The sequence below is a fragment of the Cibotium barometz genome, chromosome 64, assembly GCF_041138505.1.
Source record: "Cibotium barometz isolate CiBa-2024 chromosome 64, ASM4113850v1, whole genome shotgun sequence".
NCBI lineage: Eukaryota > Viridiplantae > Streptophyta > Polypodiopsida > Cyatheales > Cibotiaceae > Cibotium > Cibotium barometz.
In genome coordinates this window covers 23,488,272-23,509,608 of record NC_141109.1, presented here as the reverse complement: position 1 = coordinate 23,509,608, position 21,337 = coordinate 23,488,272, and the positions used below count along the sequence as shown (strand labels likewise).

Here is a 21,337-nt window from a genome sequence, read left to right as displayed (position 1 = left end):
TTGTATCTTGACGAATTCTTGGTAATACAATCATATTACAAGGGGAGTTAGCCCTTTCCGACCCTATTGCACTGTCATTTAAATTTCAACATCGCTATTTTGTTTGGTTTTGTGTCATTTCATCTTGTTTAATAGTATTAATAGTTTAAGTGTGTGGCAAGATTATGCTAAACCTTGTGCAGGGAAATTTCAGCCAGTGCAAGTGTATGGGTAGCAAGTTTAGAACTTTGATGCTTGTTTTACCCACAGCTGTTCAAATTGAATTTCAGAGACATTGCTCAAGATTATTTTCAATTGTGTTTTGAATACATGGTGAAGACATGTCACTTTTCTCCAAGTGAGATTTCTAGAATAGTGTAAATCCAAAAATTCTAGAAAGAACGGAGGTATGGAAATCTTCGATACAAAAGACAAATTCACAATCATTAGTATTGATTATTCGTATGTACACTAGATCTCATGACAATGTACAATTTCATGCCTCCACAAAGCATTGTATTCAATTTTATAGAATAACCATGGCAAAAAACCGGACTATACTTCTCTTTCTGGAAAAGAATAAAACCAGACTATACTTTAGTCCCCATTGCAGTGTCTATGCATGAGCACATATGCATACACCTCATTCCCTATTGCATATCGTATCTTGTTGTTATTTAATAATTCATTAAAGCAAACCCTATAATATCAAACATGGACTTGATCAGAAAATTGATGCAGCAAAACTATCTAACTTTTAATAAAACACTTAAGGTAAAATTGCTCGTAATAAGCATAACCATTGGACATATAAAAACAATTACATGAAAACAATCAACTACAAAAACAATCAACTACAATACCTCGAGGATAACGTCCGGATTGATGTCTGCTAAAGTTTGCACAGCTGCATCTGTCTTGGTCATACCAGCCTGAAATACACAAAAATCCCAAAAACTGCATATTAACTCTTGTGCCATGCCTATCTCAGCCCCCTGATAATCAATCATACATGTAAGGAAAATTTCCTTGATGCCAAAAGGGCAACCCAATTCGTGCATTTTGATCTTAGTAAGCATTTTGAGATTAAAGCCAGGAATAAAGTAAAAAACCATCTACTTTCTTTGCAATACAAAGCAAATGCTACTGCTCACGCTACTTCTAGAAGCCGGATCTGTTGCTCTCCGTGGTAAGAAAATTGCTGCTTTTGAAGCTGATTCAATCTTTGCTACTCTTTGAAGCTGATTTCTACTACTCTTAAGGGCTAGTTCTACTACTCTTTGGAACTGAAACTCTCCCTTTCTATCAAGAACTTCAACATATGTCCTTTGTATTATTTTGTGAGTGTTAACGCTTGATGTCTATCTTTGGCACCCCATCTGAACATGGCCAACCTACTTACTCATAGCCTCTTTGGTCCCATTACAAAAAAGGCTTACAACATGAAATGATTTCTCTTGTAATTTCACAACCTAAGGCAAGGATGCATGTGTCATGCTAAGGCTGCTAGTTAGGATTAGGTTTGTGGTTGACTTACTTACACATAACTTCTTTGGTCCCCTTTAGGAAAAGACACACATGCATCAACCCGAGAAAAGGATGCGTGTCATGCTAAGGCCACTAGTTAAGACTATGTTAAGCTTAGGAATCAACCCATGTTGAAAATCCCAATCTTTAAAAGGAAAAAAGAAGCTATATGTGTGAGGTAGGGCACCAAAAACACTAAGTTGCCTACCAAATTAGCTGTAATTACTGCCAAAAATGCAAATTAACCCAACAATTACAAACTAACGCAAGAATGCCCGATTTTCAGAAGTCTATACACACAAACCTTCTCTTCCCTTCCCAAAAGGGAATTAAACCACATAACAAAGCAAGGTATATCCATGAAGGTGACGAGCTGAAGGTCCCCCACCCATCCCACCCCCCCATGCTAACCCTGCACACTATGTGCGCTGCCGAGCTAGCCTTTCTCTGCCTGGCCCTCTGCTCTCCGCCTGCCTGCTCCCCATCTCCGCCTTGTGCAGCTTTTGCTGCCCTTTATGCACCATTTTCCGCCCCGCTCTCCATCTCCACCTTCTATGCCCCCTTCGCCTCCTGCTTTCCTATCATCCCCCCTTCCTCCGCCTCTTAGGCGCCCCCGCCCATACCTCTCTGTATCTGCCTGTCTTCTTTGCCCCCCTCCTATCACCCACCTCCTCTTGCTGCCTTTAGCCATTTCCTCCCGGCTCCCCATCTTCTCTGCTTCCCTTTCCTCTTGAGTCTTTCCTCCGCCAGCCCTCCACCTCCTTGCGTCATCCTCACCTTCTTCACACAGCTTCTTCCACCCTTTCCCCCGTTCAGGGTTTTTGCATGTGGGTTATCGTTTTCGGCAAGGTTCTGCTCTCTTTGGTCTTCACCCTTGCAGGACTCCATGGCAGTTGTTCCGTCATCCCCAACTGAGGCTGCTGCTGCCCCATGCTTATTCTCCGAAGCGAACCTCTAGCTATTGGCATCGACAGACTCCTCGCTCATGGCCTCTTCATTGGTTTGAAAGCTCGTGGGGGAACCACTCTAGGGAGCCGCTCAACACGCGGTCAAATTCCAGATTTTCTCCAAGCCCTCATTAGTGAGCCCAACAAAATCCTTGATGTTCATTTCCTTGGGCACTGATACACCCAAGTGGATTTTGACTCCTCCCACAATGACTGATAGGGTGCTTCAGCGGAGTCTCATCACGGTACGCACAGCTCAGGCGTTCTTCGCTATATGGCAACACAGCTTTGACCCTCCTTCCAGGACTACCTCGCTTCCCTGTCATAGTTTGCTTCCCAGGCGGCCAAGCCTCCAAAAGCAATATAACTCCCTCCTGCAACCAATTGGTCGATGGATTGGACAGGTCCCCTAGATTGCCAACTCAGTGGTGGCCACAACAGCTTGGATTCCCTCCATCTGAGTATGCATTGCCTCTCCAAAGCCTCTCCCGCAAGTCATTCCGCTGCCCAACCTCCTCGAGGAGGGGCCCATTCCATAATGCATGGAGTATTCAAGTCTCCTCACGCAGTGCTTCATTTACAAATAGATGAGACACCTAGCCAGAGCGTGCCCTCCACGTCAGGCCCACACTCGAACCAAGACCCACTCTGAGTCCCCCCGATACGAGCATATGAGTCCAAAGGCCAGCCCCTCCCCTCTCCTAAGCCAAATGGACACGTGCCACATAGGGTAGACCCAACGCCCCACCACCAGCCTCCATAGAGCGCTAATAGAGGACACAGACTCCTGGCAGTCCAACAACCTCTTCAGCGCGGCGGAGATGACACCCCCCCCCCTCTTTTTCCCTCGCGCAGTGGCAACCACAGGAAAGACTCGTGGGAGCCCCAACTGTCACGTGCACCTTGCACTCGGGTACACGATGACACACTAGCATGATCATCAGTTTAGCATTTGCACAGAAGTAGAATCTTTTCTAGGAATATTTGTCGTGCGCCGTGACCCCATTGTGAGCCCTCAGTCAAGGGACAGTCAAGCACGAGCTACGTTGGTCAGTCTCTGAGCTTTAGAGGTCCATCGGATGATAGTCTATAAACGGAAGGGGCAACTGAACACGGAAAATCTAATCAATCATGAAATCTGAAAATACACATCTGCATACCAAATAAAACAAGATGACAAAGCTGCACAGTACACCACACTAGGGGCCAGAAGATGGGCTGACCCCCCACCCCCCCCCCTTTTATGGTTGGATTACCAAAAAGGAGTTTGCTTCCAATACAACTTTGCGGGTGCCCAGGGTTCACCACTGGCTGCACCTATTTCTTCCAATGCAATATGAAAACAAGAAAAACATCACAATATCTGAATTTGCTGACAATTTCAGCACAAGTGAGTATTCCCGGTATCAAGCACATGCAGGACAACTATGGACAGCCCATAGCACTCCCACATCAGCCTGGGACAACTCAACATCATCATCTTCCTCCTATCTGGCTCATAAAGCAAGTCGACCAGCCCTCGGTAGCCACAGAAGAAAGCGACCAGCAGTTGTACACAAGCCTGCAAACCTCCGATCGGAAGGAAAACTGTCTAGAAGCCCACGACCAGCTCTTCCTCCCTATTTTTAACCTCTGTCCTGCCTCTATTCAAGCTGTAAATCCACTGGACATCAGTGGAGAACATGGAGAAGGAGTCGGCCAGCTTCTCCCATGCATCTGATGAACTTCAGTCGCGATGGATGGCTGTAGAAACTTACCCACAGGCTGAAAACCAGTCGACCAGCCCTCATGCACTCCTGAAAAGCATGCGCCCCACTCCAATCTGGAGTTTTGTCAATAATATAGGCTTCCCCGCTGAAAATAGCCCACGTATGCTTTTTTGGTCCAGAAAGGAGCGCCTACATGAAGGGAGTCCAAATAATGTCCAGTGCCAGGTCTCTGGCCACCAGGTGTATTAAATAAGTCCTGCTCAATGTGTACTCACTTATAAGTTGTCCGGTCACTTATAAGTGAGTGTGAATCTGCATCCATAATTATTAACAAGTGAACTCATAAAGCTGTAAATTGAGTTTTTGGGAATACCTACCACCTGCAAAACACATGTAGACCATCTCTCAGTCCCAAACAGGTGTGCACATACACGTCCACACGATGCCCAGGCGTCCCCGACCCCATGGACAACACAAGCAGAAATCTTAGACATAGTCCAAGCAAACAAGACAAGTCATCCAAAGATAAAATCAAAGTCATGCACACACATGAGTTCAATTATATTGGAAGAAACACCCATCTGCTCAGTTGTATACGATAAAATGTCCAAGGCTCATGATCCTTCCGAAACCTTCCTAGAACATAAATACACAAGAGCTCCAAGATAGGTAGTCCCAGAGACTTTCATCATGTCAGGCTCCATGGCCATACATGTACACCATGTGAGGCCCCACAAGCCACACATGTACTATCATGTCAAGCTACACCAGCCATACATGTACTGTCATGTCACGCTCCATATGCCACACAGACACACCATGTCAGGCTACACCAGCCATACATGTCTGTCATGTCAGGCTCCACATGCCACACATGAACAGTAGAAAAATAGAAGCTGTAAGGAATTTTGTGACATTTCCCCCGGCTTCTAAGCAGTTGACCGCAACTGAAAAGCTTCGAAGTAGGCCTTCAGAAGTTCCGGATAATCCACAAAATAATCCTCGTCCATCCATTTTGCATCCATAGCCGAATAGTTTTTAAACTTCACAAGATACCTCCACACTAGCTTGCCACCTGCATGCTTGCGCTCTTTATGAAAAACTATGTGCTCAGGTTGCAATACCTCCTCAAGTTCATCCACTTCATGTAACTTGGTTGGACACAATGCTAATTAATACACTTAAATACACTAAGATTTGATGGACACTTGCTCAAATACAAGAAGTAAATTGCTGAATTGACAAGAGACACACAATGAGCCGGGACAGCCGACCCCTCCCTCAAATAAAGTATATTGATCTTGGGAGAATCAAGTACATAGTGTCATGGGCATTTCTGACCAGATTTCCATACCAATGCATATGAATACAGTATTGCAAACAAGTGGTTGTCGTTGTAGACTTGCAATCCACACTACCCTCTCAAGTGCCCATGTTCCCTACCATCTGCTCTATATTGTTCCACCAACACATGGTAGCAACAATCTGCAAGAGAGCACGTAGGACAAGAGAACACTACATAGGGTATGTGATCTTGTAATCCGGTTCCTCCCTCCTGCTACTTGCTTCCATATTTAAGCGTAAAAGCTTACTGATAGCAAGTAGAGTCGATGACAGTGAAAGTCTTCGCGATGTAAGTCCTTGGAGTGTTGAGATCTTTGATTTATCGCCTTTCTTTGCGACAAAAGTCTTCAAGAGGATGAAGGGAACCTTAGGAAAGCTTCCCCTATGGTTCAACTTGAGAAAGGAGGGCTGAAATTAGGGTTTTCAGCAAACAGACCAGAAATTACAGCAATAAAGAGAGTTGTTTTGCTGAATTTCAGTCATTGGGAGTGTGTAGGAGCGTGATTAGCACCCGGAAACACTCTTGGAAGCTTGAGAAACACCTTAGCAAGCTTGGATATGGAGTTGGGAAGGAGAAAGTGCAGAAAATGCAGCCCAACAGCCCTCATGAAGGAGGCGCCAATCTCTAGAGAGAGGAGGAGGAGTGAGGTGGTGAGTTGTCCACTGTAGGTGGTAGGCAGGTGCTTTGTGGAGCAAGCTAGAGTGAACACATGGCTGGTTACTCCCTTTGTACAAAGGGGATAAGGTCTGGGCGGTGGACATTGGGTTATGTCCACCTCGAGACATCAGTGTGTGTGTGAACACTGGGATGGTCATAATTTATAAGTGAGTTTTGGTCACCCAAAACTTAATGAAGTGTGTACACACTCACTTATAAATTAGTGCTAACTCCTAAGGCCAAGTTTATGACCAATACTTACCACCTGTCACATGCCACATAACCATGTCAACAAACAGTTTCACACGCACGGTTCGCAGGCGGGCGTCCCCTTACTCGTTGGTCAAGCAAGCATGAAAACAACATGCAATTTCAATTGCAAGCAAGCACATAAAGATGCTATGCAATGCAACATTGGTATGGACAATCCCCATTCATGAGACTATACCAAAATAGACGTGCTCCAGGCAAGTACACGAGGTACCAGACCCAATGGAACACCAATCCACCAAGCATTTCCGGGCATGTACAAGGAGGCACAAGTCCTAACGGAAAGCCAAGTCCACAGTATCACATGAGTGGCATCAATCCCCGGCATATACAATTGCCATGGATACCAGTAAAATGTACATACATGATAAGAAATCACGGGGGGACCAATTGGGTGGCCAAATGGTGACACTTCAGGTGGATCTTCCAAAACTGTTTCCATAGGAGGTGGTCCCACATAAGGCCTTAACAAACTGACATGAAAGGCATTCTGGATTTTCCAGTGATCGGACAATACCAATCTATATGGCACTTCATTTATTTTCTGCAAAATTTGGAATGGCCCGTAATACCTATTTGAAAGCTTAGGAAACCGGCCTTCCTTACCTGGCCGCCTTCGAAGATGTGCTTTCTCAAACTTTAGTAATACCCAATCACCTTCCTTGAAAAACACCTCTCGCCTGTGTTTGTCAGCTATGCCTTTTTCTACTTAGCTTGAGATCTTTCTATGGCTGTCCGAACCTGTGCAAACGCAGTATCCAAATCATGGACATGCTCATCTGCTGCGCAAAGATTTCATCTTTTGTTCGTAAGATAGGTGGAAGCACCACCTTGCCATAGACTATCTCAAATGGAGCCTTATTAGTTGAAGAATGCTTTGTGTTATTGTATGCAAATTCAACCAATGGCAAATACTTTTCCCAATCTGACTTCTGCTCAGATAAATAACATTTGACCAAATCAAGCATAGCTGAATTTGCTATTTCACTCTGACCATCCGTCTGAGGATGATAGGCTGATGAAAAACTCAACTTTGTGCCCATATTATCAAACAATGCCCGCTAAAATCCTTTTTTGCAAAAGTAAAACTGGAGAACAACAAGGTGAAGAACTTGGCCTTATCAACCCTGTCATGATTTCCTCCTGTTGGGCAGCACTCACCCTATAAGGAGCTCCCAGAGATTATGTCAATACAATGATCCTCTGGTCTCTCTAGAGGAAACTAACCTGGAAGTGAATCGGCAAAACAATCAGCATATTCACTTAAGAAATCAATCTTATCTTGATCTACGGGAGCTACAGCATCATGCTCAACATTATCACGTACAAAGACCAAGTAAGAACAAACTGATTTCTTTATTGCCTTTGAAATAGATACATGGCTTACAACGGGTATGGTACTCCCAGTAGTACCCACATCAATACAAACTTCCCTACCCCTATGAGTAAACATAACTTTCTTTTCTTTGTGCAAAATATTGGGATCCAAACGGTAATGCCAAGGCATCCCAAGTAACATATCACATCCTGTAAGTGGTGCCACGGGGAAGTCCTCATGATCCAAATATCCCTGAATCTGTATGCGAAGCTTCCCAATGATGGGAGTGACCTTAACTTCCTTGCGCTCAAAGGCAACATCTGCATGAAAGTCCATGCCCAATTGCTCAGGCTTTAACCCAAGAGCAGCAGCCATCTGTATGGATATGAAGTTATCTGTTGAGGCATTATCAAAAAGGAATAAAGCTATTTGGTCCTTTAACTTGCCCCAAGCTTCGCATAAAATCTTGCTCTTTGGTTCATGTGCAGTGTTACCCTGAACATCGGGTATAACATTCACACTTAGTTTGGCATCCTGCATATTATTCTTTTTGAGATTCTGGGAGCATTGAGCTTTCATGTGATCTTTGCTCCCACATGAGAAACACTTCCCCTCTCTCATGCAATCAAAGATATACTGTCTGGACAGCTTAGGATCATCCTTTTTATCCGCCAGCTTCTTTTCTAAGCCCCCTTTTGCACCCCTTTTGCATCCTTGGACTCATGAGACATAAACTTAGGTGGTTGCCCACCCTTTTTCTGCTCATTTCCAGCTTTGAATTTTCCCTTGTATGAGCTAAATTCTTGTCTTTTTGATGCTCCCTTGCCATGTAACTCCTCAGAAATAGTTACCGAGTATATGAGCTCCTGTAAAGTGTTGTGGGGGTACACTGCAAGGCTCTTTTGAATGATTCGTTGCAAACTTGACTCAAACTTTCTTTTCTTCTCGTCCTCACTAATCGTCATGAAAGGTGTGACCTATCTAGTGTTAGCCAATCCCATTCCTTTCGTACATCCTTCTCAAAGTGAGGAGGAAGGAATTGATCATAAAATTGCTCTTTGAAAGCACTCCATGTACGGGCAACTGTCCTATCCAAAAGCTTTGCCATCCACCAATCACTTGCAGTCTCTTTAAGATGCATACCCACATGCCTGAGCATAGATTTCTCAGTAAATTCCTCAGTGCAAAAGGCTATTTCAAATTGCCTTATGAAAGCAAGTGCCTTGGTAGTATCCAACTTTCCATTATAGCTCTCGCCTACGTTGGTGATGATACCCAGATCTAGGGCTGATTTCCTGCGTAACACCCTCCACTCTGGATGGAACTTTAGGAGTAGGAGCATACCTAGAAGGTGGAGATACCACCGACAATGCATGAAGATCTTCTGCATCTCTCAAATGGGCTGAAAACCCCTCATCATTCCCATGAGTTGCATGTCGTTGTACATCATCTCCTCGGGCTGCATGCCCCCTCAAATCTCTTGCATGGGTTGCAAGCCCCCTCAAAACACTTGCTCGGGCTGCATGCCCACTTACATCACTTGCTCGGCCTGCATGCCCTCTTACATCACTAGTGCAGTTTGCATGCCCTCTCACATCACTGGTGCGGCCTACATGCCCTCTCACATCATCATCAGAATTCCCTTCACGGGATAGCCTGTGAGGTTGCCGTGTGAAGACCCACTTTTTTTTTTTTTGGGAAAAACGATCCTTCTAGTAGTTAATGAGAAAACGCCATAAGGCTACAAAGCTCACCTCACAAGGAGGGATAAAAAACACACAGTGAACACCTGAGCTCCACCCCCGTGTGGCTGGCCGCTCTCTGGGGGGGGCTACCTAGTAGTACATGTGGGAGGTGAGAAAAGCCAAACTTGAGGCCTATAGTGCCAAGTGACATCCTTGCCCCTCGCGATGAGGAAAGGGCCAGGCTGCCAAGTGCGGAGGAAAGCCTTGCGGCGACCTCTCATGCGGTCCGAGTCGCCCTGAAGTTTCCCCCTCAAGGTGTGAATGATGTCCACCCAGAGGGCCTGTATGACCTCCGCCGGTGGAGTCGCCTGGCGGTCAATGGCCTCCCTGCATCAGGCTCTCCATATGTGCCAAGCCGTCATGCTGCTGATCATCTCCCATCTGTGCCCGACCCCCTCCTGAGGGACTGCCGAAGAGAAGTCTGGCGTCGGAACCACCGCCATCGCCCTGTCAGAGACCTGGATGGTCGCACTGCCAGGAACGTCCTCATATCCAAGGGCCGGGCCGTTGTCCGTGGCCCAAGCCACCGCACCCCACGTCACCAGCATCTCACCTGGCGAGCCTGCAAAAACCATCCTGAGAGCGCGCTGCCAGACCTGCTGTGCATGTGGGCAATCCCATAAGCAGTGCCGCTGCGACTCCTATGCATGGCCGCACCAAGGGCAGGACGCCGGGTGTCTGCCAAAAGCTAGCCAGGCCCCCACAGCCAGTCCTCTGTGCGCTGTGAGCCAAAGAAAAAGCGTCACCTTCCGGGGCCGGAAGCTGGCCCAAAGGCGCTGCCAGAAGTCCCTAAGAAAGGCAAGGGAGAGCCCCTGTCGCTCGCCGCCAATGCTCGGCCGCCGCCGGGGTGCTCGCTATCCTGTGCCTCTGAATCCGCCGCCCCAGCCTCGCTGTGTACTGAAAAAAGGGGATGCCTGGGTTGGTACTGAATCCGCCATCTCTTCCCCCGCCTCTCTAACCCCCACGCCTCCTTCTCCTCCGCTTCTCTCCCCCGTGTGAAGACCCACTTGCCCTCATCATCGCAAACAACTTCGCCATGGCTTTTTAGATAAGCAACAGTCAACTCTCGAGGTTTATCGATTCCCATCTGTTGGAAAATTGCATCAAAAGTGACCACATCAGCCTTGACATGAGACTTTGATTCTATGACCCTCTGTACATCAAGGATCTCTTTGCAAAGCATGGAGCTCTTCAAGCTCATTCATCAAGGCAACAATATCCTGCTGATCCTCAGCCCTGGCAGATAACGGTGGATCGTTACCCGCCAAAGCCCCAACATGATCCCTGTCTCTATCTTCTTCCCGCATGCGGCGAATATAAGTGATAGAGTCCTCCACAGAATGATCACACTGGCTGGCCATAATGTATCTTTCAATTTTTCAGAAAGAAAAGAATTTTCCGTACCCCAGAATCGCTCTCTACCAGTTTCCCAAGTATGATACCGAATAGACTGTAAGGGTGCAACAGTGCCCCTACACAGACAGGAGGGCCACGAAGTCTTTCCGCACGCTCACCGCCGCTTAAACGAAAGGTAACCTCCTTCGAGCCGCGACAATAAGACGAGGGCTACCTCAAAATCCCAATTTTCTCTCACGGATAATGACTCCTTACAGCCATATCCAGCATCATATTAGGCACAACTGTGTAGAAAGCCAGGCTCTGATACCAATGTAAACGGAAGGGGCAACTGAACACGGAAAATCTAATCAATCATGAAATCTAAAAATACACATATGCATACCAAATAAAACAAGATGACAAAACTGCACAATACACCACACTAGGGGCCAGAAGATAAACTGGCCCCCACCCCCCCCTCCCCCCTTTATGGTTAGATTACCAAAAAGGAGTCTGCTTCCAATACAACTTTGCGGGTGCCCAAGGTTCACCACTGGCTGCACCAATTTCTTCCAACGCAATATGAAAACAAGAAAAACATCACAATATCTGAATTTGCTAGCAATTTCAGTACAAGTGAGTATTCCCGGCATCAAGCACATGCAGGACAACTATGGACAGCCCATAGCACTCCCACATCAGCCCGAGACAACTCAACATCATCATCTTCCTCCTGTCTAGCTCATAAAGCAAGTCGACCAGCCCTCAAAGGCTGTTTTTAGCAGTCGACCAGTCCTCAGTAGCCACAGAAGAGAGTGACCAGCAGTTGTACACAAGCCTGCAAACCTCCGATCGGAAGGAAAACTGTCTAGAAGCCCACGACCAGCTCCTCCCTGTTTTTAACCTCTATCCAGCCTCTATTCAAGCTGTAAATCCACCGGACATCAGTGGAGAACATGCAAAAGGAGTCGGCCAGCTTCTCCCATGCATCCGGTGAACTTCAGTCGCGATGGATGGCTGTAGAAACTTGCCAACAGGCTGAAAATCAGCCAACCAGCCCCCATGCACTCTTGAAAAGCATGCGCCCCCCTCCAATCTGGAGTTTTGTCAATAATAGAGGCTTCCCCGCTGAAAATAGCCCACACGTGTGCTTTTTTGGTCCAGAAAGGGGCGCCTACATGAAGGGAGTCTAAATAATGTCCAGTGCCCGGTCTTTGGCCGCCACATGTATTAAATAAGTCCTGCTCAATGTGTACTCACTTATAAGTTGTCCGGACACTTATAAGTGAGTGTGAATCTGCATCCATAATTATTAACATGTGAACTCATAAAGCTGTAAATTGAGTTTTTGGGAATACTTACCACCTGCAAAATATATGTAGACCACCTCTCAGTTCCAAACAGGTGTGCACATATACGTCCACAGGGTGCCCAGGCGTCCCCGGCCCCATCGACAAAACAAGCAGAAATCTCAAGCATAGACCAGGAAAACAAGACAAGTCATCCAAAGATAAAATCAAAGTCATGCACACACATGAGTGCAATTATATTGGAAGAAACACCCATCTGCTCAGTTGTATACGATAAATTGTCCAGGGCTCATGATCCTTCCGGAACCTTCCCAGAACATAAATACACAAGATCTCCAAGATAGCTAATCCCAGAAACTTTCATCATGTCAGGCTCCATGGCCATACATGTACACCATGTGAGGCCCCACAAGCCACACATGTACTATCATGGCAGGCTACACCAGCCATACATGTACTGTCATGTCAGGCTCCATATGCCACACAGACACACCATGTCAGGCCACACCAACCATACATGTATGTCATGTCAGGCTCCTCATGCCACACATGAACAGTAGAAAAATAGAAGTTGTAAGGAATTTTGTGACAAGGTCCTCTTAACCCACTTGGAGAAAGCATCTTCCATAAGCATGTAATTGTCAAGCCATAGTTGCATGTAGGCATGTTAGGCTCATTGCATTAGAAGGGGGCCAGCCCTAAGGCCACCAACCCCAAGGCAGCCCACTTGGGCTCGCCTTGCAAAGGGCATCTAGACCTTTTTGCCATACACTCCGAGAAATTAATTCAGTCATGTGAAATTCATCGGGCTGACAGCCTTCTCAGGCAGCCGACCAGCCCCAAGAGGTCATATAAAATCAGACACCTCAGTCCCACATTCAGGTATTCAGCAAAGTACCTATAGTTTGTAGCATCCAGTCGACTCCAAGCTAAGGAAGGAAGATCCTCTTCACACTCAGCCAGCATATGCATAGTCCTATAACTATTTGGACTTGCATCAGTGGCCAAGGAGAGTGTTCAGTAGAGCCTCGGACTAGGTGGATACTCAGCCGACGTACGGTCTTCCTCGTCCTTGTGTTGGGCATTCATATTACTTGTACTCAGTTTTGTACAGCATTTCTCCAAAGAATAATATAAGCAAATACTCCTGCTTGCAGGAGAGGGGGGGGGGGGGGGGGGGGGGGGGGGGGGGCTTCAGTGGGTATTGGGACTCAATACTATGTCGTCTTCTATATTCTCATTCTCTTCTTTCTCTACTCTCTAAAGTTGATGCTAAAGATTCTCCACATAAAGGTATATTATCACAATCAAGCTCAATGCATGTAACACCGAGGCAACAATACCTGTATTTACCTCATGACCAAGATCTTGATGGCAAGGCAGCCTAACCCACCCCTCACAAGGTTCAAGATTCCTTTGTCAAGATGCCACTCCATGAGGTTGTTGATCACAAGTTCTCGTCCCCTCCCCCCTCTCTTGGGTCTCAGGTCCCCCGGGCCCCACCCACCGACCCCCCCTCTCTTGGGTCTCAAGTCCCCCCCCCCCTCTTCATTACCATTGCCTTCCCATAGCGTCGATCTTTCCCAACGAAGACAACTCGGCTATATATGACACCTAATTCACCAATTCTCTGACCTAGTAGAGATGATGATCGTAAGTTTCACCATGGCTGCCTTGCCTCCCGAGTCCCCCCTCCCCTCCCCCCCCCACGGTATCATGGGGCAGCCAATGGATTACAGTTTCTTCAGATGCTTACAGGTGGATTTCAGTGCGTTCTCGGAGACTTTGAAGTTTGGCTCCCCTCCAAATCTGTGTTTTCTTCTCACACTCTCGATCTGACACCCCCAACAACAGCACAACCCTTTGAACTTCCCCCATAGTGTCACCCCCCACTGACATAGGACTACGAGACGGCGTCTTCCGCTATCCAGCCACTCTCTCCCATTGTAACTTAAACTCTTAAGAGTCTTAAGAGTTCATTTTGAGTTTTTTTTTTTCAGTTTTATGCCTCTTTGGCATCGATACCCAGAGTGGAATGTAAATGGATGTACCTGATCTGTCCCATAGGTCGGATTCGGCCTCCCGTGGACGTTAATATAACTTTCTTTCTTTCTTTCTTTCCCTCCATGTAGGAGATGAACGACTCCATGATATAGTCGTCCATTGCTTGCCCCTAGCACGCAAGGTGCTAGGAGGGTTAGGGCATCAGAACTAGAATGAATTCCTCGCCTCCTCATGTCTAGAGGTGGTCTTGTTTGTTTCTCTGCTTGTGTCAAGGGTGGTACCCCTTACGCCGGACCTCTACTATGATGGGTGGAGCCCCAAGTATACATACAGCACGGCGAGAGCGATTGGGTCTTCATGGAAGGCAAGATCAAAGCTCACCTAGCTCACCTTCAACCACGAACAAATAGCAACTACTACCCCTCCAAACCCTCCGTGCAGAGGGTGTGCCAAACAGGTCTCCGCCCCCGCCGCCTGCCCGCCCGCCCCCCCCCAACCCCAATTCGTAGCTATCTGGCTAGTCTCCTAAAATATTATGGGCGCGCCCCATTTTCATAGCCAGAGAGAGGTCCTTTTGCAAGAGGTACAAAGAGCCGTTGTGGGAGGCTCAGTGGATATCCTTTTCCTTCACAAGCAAAAAACCAAGGAAAATTGCACTTACTTGGATTTTTAAAGGCCTGGACTCGACATTAACAATCGGTTTATTGTGTGCACACACTATGGTTTCACGCGCAGAGGCCCTCCATATTTTAAAAAACTTGAGTTTGGATTTTTTATTTAGATTTAACATGGCTAAAACCTTTGTGAAAAGGTTATAAATAACTATTAAGCACCAAATAGATGTTGTATGGTGTGTAGGGTTTAGGCTTGGATAAGTCTTTGTGTGCAAGCAAAAGTTATATGGTTGATTTTTGCAAAAGATGAGAGTAGGAGTGGAAAATAGAGAAGAAGAGTTTTGTCGGCTATTTTCTTGTTGTAAAATGCAAAGAAATGAAAATTCAAATGTAATTAAATAGAATTCTCACATGATAATATATCAAAAAAGCAGAATATATAGGGGATAAGGTTGAATACTCAACCTTTCCCGGGTGTGGAAAAACTTGTGGTTTTTCTAGAGAAAAACAAGTGGCCAACACATGTCAACATGCCTCATTCAATGTTATACACATGTTATATGCATAGAAGTCAACGATGATACATGTCGGCATCACATTAGACCTCATATTGTCTCTCAAAATTCAATTTTTTTCCCAAGTGCACAAAGAACACCAAAATTCGAAACTTTCCACTCCCCATTGATGACTATTACCCAATGGATTTGGCAATTGCTCCACATAGAAGTGTTAGACATCATTATCCCCTTGCTGCTAGCTTCGTTTGTGGTGTCCTATTTTAGGCCTTTAGGTCTGACAATGTTAGCTAGAGGGACTGGTCACCCGTCACATTATATCACCACTGTCACGACCCTGTGTTTTTCTCTAGACAGTATGCAGGTGTGCCCAGGGACATGGTGGACAGTGTGAATGGCATTAGTATGGAGTTTTAAAAAAAAGGAACCCATGTGTGGACAACCCCATGTGGAGGGAGGGGACAAAAGGTTTTAAAAACCTTTAAAAACATTCTAATCCCCTTTATGAAAGTAAACGTGGCCCATATGCTATTATTGGGGCCACGTGTGTGTTTTTCTCTCTAAAGAGGCACTGGCGGGCAGAAAAGAGGCACCTCCCTTTTGATGAAAAGGTGCTTTTTCGCTTGGGAGGGCTGCTCGGCTGGGTACACAGGAGGGCACACACTGGATCTTGGTATGCACAGATGCTACAGTGGTTCTCACATCACGGGATAGACATTGAGCGGTTGCCACCTTTTCAGTATGATCAATCTGCTCCACGGGGTCTCCACGGGGTTACCTCTCTCTCAATGAGAGGAACAGAGTGATGAGACAGGACATATGGCAGCACTACATACAGGAGACATGGACAGCACCGGAGAGCCCGATTTCTTCCAGAGAGCTATGCCAGTGCCAGCTGATGTACCACATGGGGTGACCGCACAGAGAGCAGAGGAATTGAGAGCCAGGAGGAGACCTAGACAGACTGGACATAGAGCACCCCGACTCCGTCACCGAGAGATAGTAGCTATCCGAATGAGACACCCGATGGAGACACAGGAGAAGGCAGCTTGCTTTCATTCAGACTCGGGGTACATGTTCACGCCATTCACAGTCTCAGCATCGGCGATGTATGATATCTTATATCCCTCTTATGGCACTGGATGGAGTTAGACATAGATCTGCATAGCATGCTTGTACTACCCCTTCAACATATAGAGATGCATCTTGCCTTAGCACTCCATCCACATCCCACCCCCCCTTATATTGTTTGTATATGGGCTCCACCGATCCATGATGATTCACAGTTGTATCCAGACACATGCACACTTTTTCTTTTCTTTCTTTTCTTCCGATGACCGAAAGAACACAGTTGTATTATTTTTTGTCTCATAGGCCGACTTTGGCCTCTCGTAGACGTTAATATATCTTTCTTTCTTTCTTTCTTTCTCTCTCTCTCTACTTGCTAGAGCTGCGTAGACATAGAGAGGGTCGCCTGAGAGGGAGGGGATCAGAGAGGGAGAGACACCTACAAAGGCAGATTACAGACTTCTTTCGACCAGAGATTGAGCAGTCAGGCCAGCAGGCATTGCAACTAGCCCCAGAGTACAGCCGCACCAGAGGTACACTGATTGATCGGGCTATAGAGCTGGGGCGGTCCAGGCGCCCCAAGATGACAGGCCCATCTCCACACCGGCGGAGACTACAACAGAGGATCAGGACCATACTAGCACGGCATGGGAGACGTCCAGTCAGAGTACTCACCATGGAGGACATTGAGGATATCCGCCATCGACTGATGAGAGACATCTTTGGATAGTGATGTGTATGATGCTTACCTTTGTTGCTGGAGTTTTCCTCCCATATGTTATCCATTAGGAGCTCCTAGTACCGTACTTTTCCTCATAGTTGTTTCACTTTTAGTTAGTTGTTTAGTTGTTTTTAGCTTTCCTTACACAGACATTGTATCAGATCCACCAATTGTTGTAACCTTTTTGGTCTCATAGGTCATTTTGGCCTTCTGAAGACGTTAATATATCATTTCATTTCTCTCTCTCTCTCTCTCTCTCTCTCTCTCTCTCTCTCTCTCTCTCTCTCACATAATCATTTCTCTCTCGTCTCTCCCTCTCTCTCTCTCTCTCTCTCTCTCTCTCTCTCTCTCAAAGAGAGGGAGAGAGATGCTCTTTGACATGGTGGGGTTTATTGCAGAATCACACACAAATGTGGAGATCCACACATGCAATACAGAACATCAAAACATGGATGAAAGTGCTAATAAGTTCTGTTAAACTTCCTCATCACTTCTTCACCTGAAGAGTGTGGAAGATTTGATCTCTACTCACGTCTTCTTTTTCTTTTTTAAAATCTCTTTTTCCTCTTCTTCTTTTATCTCTGTTTTTTCCAGTGAAGGATAGTAAATAAAAATACAAGTAACCCCCAAATATATAACAAAATAGGTCCACCCTACAAAACATAGCTCTTATCTTAATCATAAAAAATGATCATAATATGCATCCTCATCACTTCTTATGAAGAGTGTAGAAGACTTGATCTTTGGTCACTTCTTCTTTTTCTTTTTCCTAAGTGTTGATTATGATCATTTTAATGATTGGGATGAGAGTTATGTTTTGTAAGCTGGGCCTATTTTGTTGGCTTATGATTGACTTTGACTTAGTTAGATGTAGCCTGTTTAGATGCTTTTTTGGTAACGTCACTTTCTTTCCGAGTGTTTGGTATATATTTGCGGGTTGCTTGCAATTATTCTCATATTTTTAATTTACTTTCCTTATAGAATGGATTTTCATATCCTTGATGGTTTGTTACTGATGGTCAGGAGTAGAAGTTATGGATGCACAATCCTTTGGAGAGAGTGATTCTCGTCGTAAAGCAAAGATCAATAGAAGGGAGGTCGTAAAAACACCGAGTGACTGCAACCGAGCATGAGATCTAAAATCGAGCGTTATCCTACTTGGAAAACCCTTGCACCATAGAAAGAGTGCAGGAACAAACCAATGTCGTGGGGCTTTGACCAACCACACTCGGGAGCATAAAATAGCCGAGAAGCCAATCTTTCATGACCTAGCTCACACTTGCATGGGACAAGGTGTGTCCTCACCTCATGAATACTTGTGCTTGGGATTCTCGTAGGAGATGATGTTGCCACGCAGCCACACTCCAAAGCTCCACTCCATCGCCGCCGCCACCACCCCGTTGTACTTCAAAGATACTCGACCCTTCTCACAGCTTACTCTCTCACATGCAAGCACACATAAGAGCTCGCACAAGCAAGCAAGCAGCCTCCGCCTCCGCAAAGAGGCCAAGGTCCGACCAAGGCATGAGGCAATCTACTTGAGCTGAAGCTACCGGGGGTTCCATGGGTCCCCTATCACATCTTCGAGAGCATCAACATCAAGCAGAGATAGAGATTGCACGGACCGTTATTGAGTGCAATCTCTCCTTTAATGTGCTCAAGGTGTAGCAATGGAAGACAATGGTGAAAGCCATTGCAAATGTGGGTCCCACACATGATGGATGGACTGGCGTCTCATACCACGACATGCGCACCAAACGACTTAACGAAGAGAGAGAGAATTGATCATTTCTAGCACCCATGCAAGCAAGATGGGCCAAGTATGGATGTAGCATCCTCTCTGATGGATTGAGTGATAGAAAGAAGGGGGGAATCATCAACATACTTGTGTCTTCCCCTCTAGGCACATACTTTGTACGAGCAGTGGATTCCAGGAAGAAGGGGAGGAAGACAATGGACCACTTCATATATCGCCATATCAAGCAAGCCATCATTGAGGTGAGACTCATGAGATATGCCTTGCTTTTTTCCTCTTAAAAGTATGATTATGTTACTTATTTAAATGTTTTGGCATGTATGACGTAGGTTGGCCCAGAAAATGTGGTGCAAGTCGTCACCGACAATGCATCGAATTGCCGACAAATGGGTCGCTTGTTGGAGAGGGATTATCCCTTCATAGTGTGGACGCCATGTGCGTCATTGTGTAGACTTGCTCATGGAGGACATGGGCAAGTTGGAGTGGATGAAGACCATCATGCGGCAAGCCACTTCCACCGTCACCTTTTTCACCTCAAAAGTGAAGGTGCTTGCCATGTTCCGTGCACATAGCGCCCTTGAGCTAAAGAAGCCTTCCACCACATGCTTCGCATACATGTGGCTTCTCTTGGAGACGCTATATGATGTGAAGACACCCCTTCACCAAACAGTGGTCGGCCCAAAGTGGATGGGATGAGAGAGAGACGAGTGATGCAAAGGACATGCAAAAACTATGCTTACATGAGGATTTTTGAGCCAAGGTGCGGAGCATTGTCATTGCCATAACCCCCTTCTATAGGGTTTTGCGCATGACCGACATGGAGGGTGCTACCTTGGGCCTCTTGGTCCACTTCATGCGAGAGGCCACCGCCAAGTTGCGCGCTTGTTCTTCCCTCGATGAGGACAAGCATGAAGATCTTTTGCATTGTGGATAGGAGATGGAGGTGGATGCGGCGACCTATCCATGGTCTTGCCGCCTTGCTACATCCGGCCTACAAATCACCCGCCCTCTTCACCAATATTGAGTTGCTAGAGGACCGTGATGCCTTCTTGCCTAAGGCATTGCCAGAGGATTTCCATGGGAAATTCCTGGAGGATCTCATTAGCTACAACGACCAGAGGGAGGGAGCTGCACTTACATCACCGCATACTTGGAAAAGGGAGTATCTTGTGAAACCCCTTTTTGGGAGGGAGACATTTGGCTACACACTAAGCCGCCTCCAAAAGGTGGCTTTGAGACTCTTGGCTCAAGATTGCGCTTCGGGTGCATGTGAGGAATTGGAGCACCTACTCTCTCATACACACGAAGCTCCGCAATCGCTTGAGCACACGACAGTTAGAGCAACTAGTGTGTTGCCGCACTAACTTGCGCATGCTGCATACCATGCACAAGATGGACTCGACTAGACAAGTATAACTTATAAGTTATAACTAATGACCACTTAAGAGTTAAAACTTAAGTTGTAAACTTCTAATGTGTCGCTTTTTGAGTTTTATTTGATAATAACTATGTGTCAATGCGCATTATCGTTTGTAGGTCAATGTGGACGAGTTCAAGCTCACAAGCGACTCTCTCAAGAGTCTCTACAAGGAGGTAGATGAGGAGCATGAGAGATTGTATGCAGAGCTCTATGCGGAGCGTAACAAGATTGATTGACGAGTTTCTCGTACTCTTCGTGGGTGTGCAACAACACGACCTAGCAGTAGAGGAGTGCGAGTAGGCACTCGCAGATGCACCTTTCGTCCCAGCTCGAGTAGCATAGTGCAAACCTACACACGACGAGGTTCCGATAGTTCTTCCTCCGCTTTTGCAAATGAGAACGCTCTAATTGCCTTGTCACACAGGACATTAGAGAGCCCGAGTTTGATGACGAGGGTGATCACTTCTCCATCTAGCCTCCTCCATCTAGATTCTAGCCCCAACCCTTTAGCCTCTCTTTTTTGTACACCACTTCTTGTACTTACTACTACCTGCGCCTAAAGCACCTCGCATTGTATGACTTAGCCTATCATGATTCATCTATGTATGTTTTCAATTTGGTTTTAATTGAATTTTGGTTTGTGTCATGTAACAACTTATCTTCTCTTTGAAATCGAAAATACCGAAGTTTGTAAGTATTTTTTTAAAAGACCATATTTTACCATACCGTAAGGGAAAAAATTATATTGTACCGTATTTTCCCGTACGGTATCGTATCGTAACCTCCAACTCATTGGGGAAGTTGTAACTTGGTGGCAGCATTGGTCACAACTTCACACAGACCCCCTCAGACCGATTCCAATTTGATTGGGCTACTGTTGTGGCTGACCTCAAGGCTCATTTTCTTCCACCACAATATATGACCAATCTTGAGGATGAGTTTTACAAACTCACTCAAGGTGGTTCCCCTATTTTGACCTATTCCAACAAAGTCATTATCATGGCCCAGCAGTTGGGCATATCGGAAAAAGATAAGCTAAAGCAGTTCATTAGAGGTTTAGACACAAACATTAGGTACCCAGTTAAGAACTTTCA

General features: G+C 46.0%; 1 protein-coding gene across 1 annotated transcript in view; it reads right to left on the bottom strand.

The window, feature by feature from the left end:
• LOC147603440 (NAD(P)-binding Rossmann-fold superfamily protein) overlaps nt 1-21,337 on the bottom strand; it is a 129,803-nt gene that overhangs the window by 79,258 nt on the left and 29,208 nt on the right. Inside the window, exon 5 of the mRNA XM_086796579.1 lies at nt 843-911. Within this exon, the coding sequence (XP_086652705.1) occupies nt 843-911 (69 nt within the window). The remainder of the gene's footprint in view (nt 1-842; nt 912-21,337) is intronic.